At 42.0% G+C, this 11,321-nt stretch overlaps 1 protein-coding gene across 1 annotated transcript in view; it reads left to right on the top strand.

Moving 5' to 3' along the window:
- The first annotated feature begins 266 nt into the window (after positions 1-266).
- RECK (reversion inducing cysteine rich protein with kazal motifs) overlaps positions 267-11,321 on the top strand; it is a 75,536-nt gene continuing 64,481 nt past the window's right edge. The window contains exon 1 of the mRNA XM_036261847.1: positions 267-420. Within this exon, the coding sequence (XP_036117740.1) occupies positions 321-420 (100 nt within the window). The 5' untranslated portion in view covers positions 267-320. The remainder of the gene's footprint in view (positions 421-11,321) is intronic.

Below are 11,321 nucleotides of genomic sequence, written 5' to 3'. Positions count from 1 at the left end.
TCAAGGGCCTGATCTGCAAACCGCGGGAGGTTCTAAGGGCCCTTCCAGGTCTGACATTCCGACTCCTCCCTTGGAGAACGCTGGCAGGGGGTCTTGGCTGCGGCAGCCGACTCACAGCTGGGCCACAACAAAGAGCCAGGGTCGCCGGCACGTTCCCGCCCCCAGCAGGTTTAGGACACTCCTTGAGGCTGGGGGCGGGGCTTGAGCGCGCCGCCGCCAATCGCCAAAGGTCCAGGGCGCCGGGGCGGGGCCTCCGCAAGCAGCGGCGGCGGCCAGGCTGGGTCCGAGCATCCCGCGGCCCCGGACCTCCCGGCCCGGACATGGCGACCGTCCGGACCTCTCCGCGAGTTGCGCTGCTCCTTCTCCTGGCCGTGGCGGGGGTCGCGGAGGTGGCAGGGGGCCTGCCCCCGGGCAGTGCGGGTGAGGAACTGCTGGAGCAGCGGTTCGGGGCGGTCCGGAGCGGCCGCCTCAGCGCTCCAAGATGGCGCGGGGCTGGGGGCGGGGGGACGCGCGACCCCCGGACCCGGCCCACGTCCGGTGACCCGGGAGCCGGAGGTCCGGGCATGCGGGGAGGGGTGCCGAGGCGGGACGAGCGAGGACATCCCTCCACCCTCGCTCTCCCCGCCCCGAAGAGCTGCTGAACGGGGAGCTGTGACCCACGTTCGAGGCCTTGCTCTGTCACCCACCGGACTGGGCACCCAGCTCGTCCCTGATCTTACCAGACTCGGGTCGGTGTCAGAAAAGGGTGAAATGCCTTTGCCCAGGATCGTCGCGAGGGTTGGATGGGTTTCGGAGGTGCAGCCACCCCACCGCCGCCCTGACCAGTTATTGTTACTTGACCCTCGCTGGGTTCAGAAAGGCCAGCCTCGGGACGAGCATTGACGGGCCCCACAGCCTGCCAGGTTCAAGTCCCAGAAGAGAATGGGCCCAGCCTTCCCGGTCCGATTGCGCTGCGGTTCGCCGTGGGTGCCTGTGTGTCGGAGGCAGCGCAGGGCTCCGGCGAGAGACATTAAAAACCAGTCAGCCCCGCGCTCCGAGGGCTGGCAGGCTCGAGGAGAGTTTTGTTCTTGCTCCAGAGGAATTAAACCGAGAGGGGATAGCAACGTGTTCAGTACTTATGGAGCGTCTCTCCCATGCCGGGCTTTAGGAGTTGGTGCGATTTCCTGCCCTCCAGCAGCGTTCTGGCTAGGAAGTGGGGTACAACAGGACACAGGCTGCTGGAAGTCAAGGCAGGAGTGTCCAGAGGAGATGATGGGCTGGGGGTCCACAGAGGGAGAGAGATGACGTCCGCCTCGGGTGGAAGGAAAATTGAGTGATTCCCCAACTGCACTAGACATTAAAAGATGGCTGAGATTTGGACATGCAAAAGCGGTGGAGCAGTGCATTGTTTACTGAAAGAACTTACACCTAGAAAGAGCAAAACCAACCCCAACAGGTGTTTTTGGTTTCTTTTAACCCCAACAGGTTTTTTAGGTAGCTTACAATGTTAAAATTTTTTGTTTGGCCCTGGCCAGTTTGGCTCAGCGGTTAGAGAATTGGCCTGCGGTCCAGAGAGACCCGGGTTCGGTTCCCACTAAGGGCATGTACCTTGGTTGCAGTTTGTCCCCGGCCCTAGTTGGGTTGTGCGGGTGGCAGCCACTCGATGTGTCCCTTTCACGTCGACGTTTCTCTCTCTCTCTCTCTCCCCCTCCTACTTTATCTGAAAATAGAAAAATGTCCTCGGGGTGAGGATAAAAAAAAATTTTGTTTGTCTGCTTGTTTTTAAGAACAGAAAGTCTTTGAAGAAGGGAGAGAATTATATCAGGAACCTGGGATTAATTAATTGATTTGGGTTCTAAATTTAGCTGTCAATAAGATGGAAATCAAAGGAGTGGGAGAGAGAAGAAATAGCTTTGTATTCTTAGCTAAATCAGCTTACCTTTCTGGGCCCCATTTGTCTCATTAAGTTAAAGATATTGAACTAAAGCATTTCCAAAGTTATGGTCCATTGAATACTAGTTGTTCATTCTCATCTCACAACTAGTTAGTTCTGTGGATGATAGTAGTTAAGAATACTTGAACAGGTTACTTAGCCTTAGTCTCTTTGTGCTCTATTATCCACACCATATATATGGCATTTAGAATAGCACATAGTAAACACTAGATGGTAGCTTTTAAATAAGTTTGGGAAACACTGTACATTGTACCCCTTTCTTATAAATTAAAAAAACAAACAAACAAACAAAACAGATTAGATTCCCAATAAACGGTCCAAGGATTCCTGTGGTAAAGAAACTTATTTGCTGGGGGAACGGGGAAATGACTGCTAATGGGTATGGGGTTTCTTTTTAGGGTGATGAAAATGTTCTAAGGTTAGATTGTGGTGCTGGTTGGAGAACTTCATGAATATACTAAAACAACTGAATTGTACAATTTAAAAGGATGAATTTTTTTTTAATCCTCACCTGAGGATATTTTTTCCATTGATTTTTAGAGAGAGTGGAAGAGAGGGAGGGAGACAAAGAGAGAAACATTGATGTGAGAGAGACATATCAATTGTTTGTCTCTTATATGCATCCCAACCAGGGCCAGAGATCGAACCTGCAACCCAGGTTCAATGTGCCCTTGACTGGAAATCAAACCCAAGACCCTTTGGTCCTTGGGCCGATGCTCTAACCACTGAATCACACTGGCCAGGGCAAAAGGATGAATTTTGTATTAGGTAATTATTAATATATAAACTGAGGCATATTAAAAATTTAAGAGTTTAGTTGAGCAACAATTGATCCAAAGAGGAAGTGACAGGAGCTCAGAGAAAGGCTTTATAGAGAAGAGGTGGAAACAAAGCAAATTATTTGATTGGCTGTAGTTTAAGTGGATCTTATTTGGGAAAGCTTAGACAGCTGTTTGTGATGGGTTGTCTTTACGTTTCAATTTCTTAACTGTAACGTATTATAGGCTTAGGTTTTGGTTTGCTTAGGTGGACCATTAAGGACGGCACAAAAGCCACCTCAGTCTAATGGCCTCCCTGTTGAATTAATTTAACATGATTTATATCAAAAATTTATTATAGAAAGATAGAAACTTGTTTGCTTACAGAACTCTTTTTCCTTTATAGCACCTAAAGCACACTTTAGAAAACGCTGGGCTAGATGATTTGTAAAGGCCCTTTTAGCTCTAAAAGTCCATGACAGCATGTAGTTTGCATTATTTGATAAAAAGAAAAATTCTAGTTTGATCTAAATGTGAGATTTGTCCCTTGTACTAAATTCTAGGAAGTATTTATTACCTGTTTCTTTACATAAAGGCTATTGAGTAATACACTGGACAAAAGCTTCCACTGTATATCTGTAGAAAGAGTGGAAAATGTTCTTCAATCCTAAACAGAAATTGAGAGCACAATATTAAATTGCATTTCAATGAAGGCTGAGTTTGTATTCCTGCTCAGACAGTCTTCGTTCCCGTCTTTACCCTGTTCAAAGTTGGGTACACTTGTCTCCTTTGGTGTAAGACTTTACAAGTCTTTTTTTTTTATCCTCACCCGAGGACACTTTTCGATATTTTGTTGGGGGGTGGGGGGACATCGACGTGAAAGGGACACATCAAGTGGTTGCCACCCACACAACCCAACCAGGGCCGGGGACAAACCACAACCGAGGTACGTGCCCCTAGCAGGAACCAAACCCCGGTCTTTCTGGACCGCAGGCCGACGCTCTAACCGCTGAGCCAAACCAGCCAGGGCAAGACTTTACAAGTCTTATCTGTTCTGACCTAGAGATTTTCATTCCTATTCAGGGGAGATGGAAAGGTGGAGGTAAAGGAGTGATATTACTGGCTCAATGATTATTATCTCTTGAGAAGCTTGGTCACACTCTCTGCATTGGAATAATGCCACACTTCTTATTCCAGTGTACTTTCCAATTCCACCCCCATCCTCCCCAATCCCAGCACACACTTCTGTTCCCTTTGAAGGCTGGGATGGAAACTTAAGCTGTACTGGATCTGTCATGGCACCTGATAATAGCTCTGTTTCTATTTAAGATGTTTTGTAATAGTACAAAAGAGGAAAAGATGTAAAATTAAGGGCTAGGTTTCAATAAGTTGACATTTAAGGAATTATGTAATAGTCAGCCCAGAATCTTGAAAAAGAATGTAATAAATTTTAAGTTAGAAAAAGCAAATGCCTATCTAGAAGAAAGTAATAAGAAGCAGATTTCATTTCCAAAGAAGTATCTTGGCCCACACACTGCAGAAACAACTAGGATTGGTGATAGACCAGATATGACCGTTTATTCTGATGTGCTGCTAAAAGTCCCTGTCTTATATCCATAGATTCAAGCAATCGTTCATTAATCATACTTTTCCCCACGTGCCACTTCTGGAAGAAAGTGGAGTAATGTCAAGAGGTGGTTTTTATATATTAAAAATGTGGTTTTTAAAAGAGCACAACAGATACTAGAAGTGTTTATTCAAAAATAGTATTTATTGATTGCTTACTATATATCAGGTACTATTCTAGGTGTAGGATTGATGCTCTTGAGGAGCTTACAGTCTAATAAAGGAGAAATAGACAGTAAACATAAGTAAAATGATTTCTGGTAGTGATAAGTATGCTATGAAGGAAACCAGATGATAACATAGAAAATTGTGTGAGTTGAGGGAGAGTGGTTCTTTACATAGTGATGAGAGTTCAGAAGGTAAAGTTCAGAACCAAGATCTGTCCTTAGGAAAGGTGAGTAGGGACCAGAAAGTGCAGAGGCCCTAAGGCAAGAAGGAGCAGTCAGTATGGTTGCAACAAAATGAACTAGGCAGTAGGCTAGGGCTAAATGGTTCTGAGCCTTGCAAAAAGCCACAAATGGATTTGTGGATCTTATTTTGTGTATAGATAAAAACCAATAGACTCTTAAGTAAGAGATGTGTGTTTTGATTTATATTTTAGATTACCTTGCCTGCTGAATTAAAAAATAAAACAATGAGTCCTGGCCGGGTGGCTTAGTTGGTTGGAGCATCATCCCATATACCAAAAGGTTTCAGGTTCAATTACCCATTAGGGCACATACCTAAGTTGTGGATTTGATCCTCAGCTGGGGCACTTACAGAAGGCAACCGATCCATGTTTCTCCCTCACATCAGTGTTTCTCTGTGTCTGTCTCCTTCCCTCCCTCCCTCTTCCTTCCTCTAAAATTAAAAAAAAAAGCAATTATAGTGGGTAGAAGTAAAAATAGGGTGACTAGAGAAGCCCATTGCAGTTGATGCAGGAGATAATGGTTACTTAGAGCAGAGGGTGGTAAAGGTAGAAGAGATACTCAAGGTATATTGCTGATGGATTGGATGTAGGAAGTGAGGAAAGGAGGAATTAAAGATTACTCATGGACTTTTACCTTGTACAACTAAGTAAGAAATGATACCATTTGTTGTCAGGAAGATGGGGAGGAGCTGATTGGAAGAGGTTGGCAGGTTAGCTAGGAAGATAATCAAAGGTCCATTTTTTAACATGTTTAAGATGGATATTAGGAATAACTCTCCCCGGTCCATTGCTTATTAAGCTAAAGTTCATACCTGTCAGTAATCCATTCAGCAAATATTTGTTAAGCTGGTAATAGTGCCAGACACCATGATAGGCACTAAGTATAAAGTGGTAGTTGAAAACAGCATGGTCTCTGTTTTCATGGGGTTTATGATTTAGTGGGAAATTCAGACATTAAATATCACCAAAAATGTATAACTACATTGCTAATATTATGTGGTTATATTAGTACATATCCACTTATATTCTAAATCTGAAGAATATATTAGAGGAAAAATCATGTGATTTAGTCAGGTATATATCACATAATGTGATGGATGTTGTAAAGCACATAGATAACACAAAGAAGACTTCAAGGAAAGGATAGTATTGAGAGAAACATTCTGACCATGGACTATATCACTGGAAGCCAGACATTCGCACTCTTATTTATTTATTATTTTTTGCATTCATATTTTTAGATGTAAATTGGAGGCCTGCAGCATAGAGTAGGCAGAGAATTACCCAAGAATACTAGCTATTAGTAGTATCTGGGGAGAAGACCGTAAGAGAGTCATTTGCTTTAGTTGTTTCATAATGATGTCTATCTGGGTTAAGGTTCTTTTGACCCCCAAAGGAACAGAAACCAAGGTGGCTCAAGATTAGGGGGCTAGTTATATAGCATCTAACAGGGGAGCACATAGAAATCCTAGGGTGGGAGCCCTGACCGGTTTGGCTCAGCGGTTGGAGCGTCAGCCTGTGGTCCTGAGAGACCCGGGTTCAGTTCCCGCTGAGGGCACATACCTGGGTTGCAGGTTGTCCCCCGCCCTGGTGGGTCGTGCGGGTGGCAGCCACTCGGTGTGTTCCTTTCACATCGATGTTTCTCTCTATCTGTTCCTTTCTCTCCCTCCCACTCTACCTGAACAAAAAATGGAAAAATGTCCTCGGGTGAGGATAAAATAAATAAAATAAAATAAAAAAGAAATCCTAGGGTGGGAAATTCAGCACAACATACTTCAGGAACAATTATGGGGAATGCAAAGCTTCCAGGAACTAAGACTACTTTTTTTTTTTTAATCCTCACCCGAGGACATTTTTCTATTTTTTGTTCAGATAGAGTGTGAGGGAGAGAGAGAAACATCGACGTGAAAGGGACACATCGAGTGGCTGCCACCCGCACAACCCATTCAGGGCCGGGCACAAACTGCAACTGAGGTACATGTCCTTAGCGGGAACCCAGGTCTCTCTGGACCACAGGCCAATGCTCTAACCACTGAGCCAAACTGGCCAGAGCAACTAAGACTACTTTTGGAGACAGTCTCTGTCTACCTCCAGTTGGTTCTCTCTTGTGCATCTCGTTTGTTCCCACTCTCCACCAATGAGCTTCCTCTTTTAATTCAGGATGTTTGCACCACCATAAAACTTCAATTTTCCCTGCCCCAGCTCTTCTTGACCTTATAGGTGCAGAGCCTACCACCAACTGGTTGCATATCTCTGTGCATGATATATAATTGGGACCAATTTATCTTTTGACCGAAGCCAAAAACTCATATGATGTTTGTTAAATTATGGGTTGATCACCATATGAAATATGGTACTGAAGTGGTATAGTAAGGGAAATACAATTTTTTGTACTTTTTTTTCCTTATAAAAAGGCATAGTATAACTAGGAAAGTATTACTTACTAGTCAGTCATAAAAAATCTTTGAGTTGAGCACTGTGTCAAATGGGTATAAGAAGTTTACAGCCAGTCTGGGGATACCATAAGTATAGACATGAAATGATAAGAGAAGAGTTAAGTGTTAAAGTCTCCAATCCTGACTAGAATAGTAAGGCCTTAAATAACAAACAAAAAAAAGGAAAGAAAAACCAACATGGCTTGGAGTTATTGGAGAAGAAAGTCTTACTAAGAGTTGAGGTGAGATCTGGTCAGCAGGAGAGGGCACTGAGCATTTCAGGCAGAAAGCTGTGTTCAAGGTAAATGTAGGCCTTCCTTGTTAACAAATAATGGAATGTCAGGGAAGGGAAGGTTAGAAGATTTGGAAAATTTAGAATAAGAATAGCAGGAAGCCATTGTAGGCCCTTGATCAAATGAGTGATATTATGAAAGGGCTATTAAAAAATTAATCTGGCAGTCATATTGGTAATAGAATCAAATGAATATAATTGATTGTTGCAGTAGTGCAGTATGAGGCAAGCAATGGAGAAGGATATCTGTAACTTGCAAATGATTCAGGGGGAAAAAAATATATATATATGGCTGTCCAGATAGATAGGTAAAGCAGTATGACAAGGTGACAAGATGTTAGCAATATTGAACCCAGGTGGTTGGGTTATATGAATGGATAATCATTTTACTGTGACTTGTCATTGGCCAATGATATAGTATACACACAAACACACACACACACACACAAACAAACATATTTTAAAGGGATAAATGTAACAATTGCAAGAATGCATTTATAAATTAAAGTTGCAGTTGTCATTTAAACATTTCAAGTGATTGTCAATTTCCAGACTGTTTTGAAAATAAAAATTTGACTAAAAGTAAAATCAGATTTTTTTATTAACATGTCTTTTTTATTTAGAATGACTTTTTTCCAGTATTAGCTCTGGTTTAGTTTTTCTCCATCAGTGGTTTGGGACATACATGTTCTGTTTTAGTAATTCTTTAGGAAGTCATTAATTAGAGGGTATCTTTATTTTCTTTAGAAAAGAAAACAAAAATAGCTTTTCATTAACCCAATTGAATTATAGCGTTTGGGAGGCTTCTATGGCAAAATCCCTTTTAACTTCAAAAATCCTATAATTCTATGAATATTTTAGTTTAAATTAGGGTGTGTATTTATTTTTTTAAATGCTGGTTGGTCTTAGAAGTTGCATTTTTTTCCTTGTGGCTGGAGCATGTGCTTCCTGCTTACTTGCCTATCTTTAGTACACATGTGGCCCAAACCAGCAGCCAAACCTTGATGTTTCTAATTATTGGATAATTCTGCCTGCATAGTTCTAGGTTAAACTAATACCTTCTTAAACGCAACATACATGGCCTTTAGTAATCAGTTTTTGGTTTTTATTAATTTTATAATTACAGACTCTTGGAATAACAATGAAAAATAGGACATTTTGCCCTGGCCAGTTTGGCTCAGCAGTAGAGCGGTGGCCTTTGGACCAATGAGTCTTGTGTTTGATTCCGGCCAAAGGCATGTACCTCAGTTGTGGTTCATCCCAACCCTGGTCGGGGTCGTCTGGGAAGCAACCAGTTGATGTGCCCCTCTCACATCCATGTTTCTCTCTCTCTCCTTTTCAGTCCCTCTCTTCCCCTCCCACTCTGTCTGAAGATAAATGGAAAAATATCCTCGGGTGAGGATTAAAAAAAAACAAAAAGAAAAATAGGACATTTAGTCTAATTTTTTAAATGAGAATAACACTTGTGCTTTTTATTTTCATTATGTCAGTATCTATATGTTTTTTTTAATCCTCACCCAAGGATATTTTTCCATTTATTTTCAGATAGAGTGGGAGGGAGAGAGTGAGATAGAGAGAAACACCGATGTGAGAGAGACGTATCAATTGGTTGCCTCCCGCACGACCTCGACCAGGGATGGGGACCGAGACACTACTGAGGTATGTGACCGGAATTGAACCCTCAGCTCTTTGGTCTGAGGACTGATGCTCTAACCATTGAGCAACTGGCCAGGGCATCCATTTTTATTTTGAACTAATTTACCTTTATTTGTTCAATTCCACTTTATGAGAATAGTTTTTCTTTAAAAACAAGAAATTAGATTAGAATCAAATTATAAAAACAAATTTCTAAAATTCATTGTCTTGTATAAAATGTTAGGCCTTATAGAATTTTTTTGCACTATACTATTTGACTGACTCAATTAATCCATTTTAATAGTTCTAAAAAAGATAAAGAACTTTCACTGCCACATTAATTGCATTTGAAACCCTTCTCCCCATTCTTAATGAAGACATATGAATTGATACCTATTTATAGACATTTATTTTTTGAAAAATATGCATTGTTAAAGATTCTAATAATTTCTTCTTGTTCTAAAGGAAGAAAGATGTGTACCAATATAATAATGGCTAAAGTTAAAGAATAGAGCCTGTTCAACGGAGGGTGGCGGTTTTCTCCAGGGAGGAAATGTGCTATTACAGAGGAATGCTTGGTTGTGAGGGAGAAGGGAGTTATTGCCAGAAGACTTTAGGCTGTTCTCTTTAATCCCATTTTTTCAGAAATATCAGGCATTTGGAAAGACTAGAAGGAAATATGTCAAAATGTCAACACAGGTTCTGGCAGGACAGTGAGAGCATAGGTCATTTTTCTTCTTGTTTTCTTTCTTTCTTTTTTTTCAGTCCTCACCCAAAGACATTTTTCCATTTATCTTCTGATAGTGTGGGAGGGAGAGAGAGAGAGAAACATCAATATGAGAGAGGCCCTTGGCTGGAATCAAACCCACGACTCTTTGGTCCTCGAGCCAACGCTCTAACTGCTGAGCCAAATTGGCCAGGGCTCTTTCTTTTTAATTAGTTCTTACCTGAGGATATGTTTTTACTGATTTTAGAAAAAGAAGAAGAGGGGTAAAAGAGAGAGAGATCGATTAGTTGCTTCCTATCCTGACCCTGAGCAGTGACCCAAACAGCAACCTAGGTATGACTGGTAATTGAACCCGAAATCTTTTTGTGTACAGGATGACCCTCCAACCAGCTGAGCTACCCAGCCAGGACTCTTTATTTTCTTAATGAAAGAAAAAAGAATTATTTCAAAATTTAACCTGAGGGGGTTCATTCCACTATAAATTTAACCTTCACCATTAAATAGGAAAAAAAATTGGCTTTTTATATTTATATTTTTAATAAAACCTTCCATTGTTGTTGAAGTTTGAATTATAACACATTTTATGTTCCTGTTCTAAGTAGACCTTTGCTCCAAGAAAGTTTTTTAAAAATCTCTAGGCCCAAATCAGACTTTTGCCTGCCTAATTGTTTACTTTTTGCTAAGCCTCTGCTTATTGGGACCATATGTTATCCTGGGTTATCTTTGCTCTTGATGAGCTGGATTTTCTGCCCTTGTATGACCTTTGTGTTAGAGCAGGAACTTTCAATTGGTGTTCAGCAGCAAGAATTTTTAATCAGGGCCACTGACCTCTTTTCCCTTAGATTGTCAAATAAAAAAATGACAACAGCCAACACAACAATAATTGTCTGGTGTGAATGAATCAAAATTATACCATCCTGGCCGGTGAGGCTTGGTTGGGCATTGTCCCAAGGGTTGCTGGTTAGATTCCTGGTCATTCAGGGCACATGCTTGGGTTATGGGCATGTTTCCCAATAGGGAGTGTTCGGGAGGCAGCCAATCAACGTTTCACTCTCCCTATGATGTTCCTCTCTCCTGCACTTCCTTCCTCTCTCTCTAAAAATCAATTTTAAAAATCTTTTTTAAAAATTATACCTTTTTTTGCCCTGGCCGGTTTGGCTCAGCGGTTAGAGCGTCCGCCTGCGGTCCGGAGAGACCCGGGTTCGGTTCCCGCTAAGGGCATGTACCTCGGTTGCAGTTTGTCCCCGGCCCTGGTTGGTCGTGCGGGTGGCAGCCACTCGATGTGTCCCTTTCACATCGATGTTTCCCTCTCTCTCTCTTCCTCTCTCTCCCTCCCACTCTGTCTGTACAAAAAATGGAAAAATGTCCTCGGATGAGGATTAAAAAAAAAAAAAAAATTATACCTTTTTTGGTCAGATCAGCAAAAAATACAATTTTTGGTGTGCTGCAGAATTTTAGTAATTAGTTTATGTGTGCCATGACATGAAAAACATTGAAAATCACTGC

This window comes from Molossus molossus, unplaced genomic scaffold (assembly GCF_014108415.1).
Source record: "Molossus molossus isolate mMolMol1 unplaced genomic scaffold, mMolMol1.p scaffold_m16_p_14, whole genome shotgun sequence".
Lineage (NCBI taxonomy): Eukaryota > Metazoa > Chordata > Mammalia > Chiroptera > Molossidae > Molossus > Molossus molossus.
Note: the sequence above shows the minus strand (reverse complement) of the source record. Positions and strands in the feature narration are given on the sequence as shown.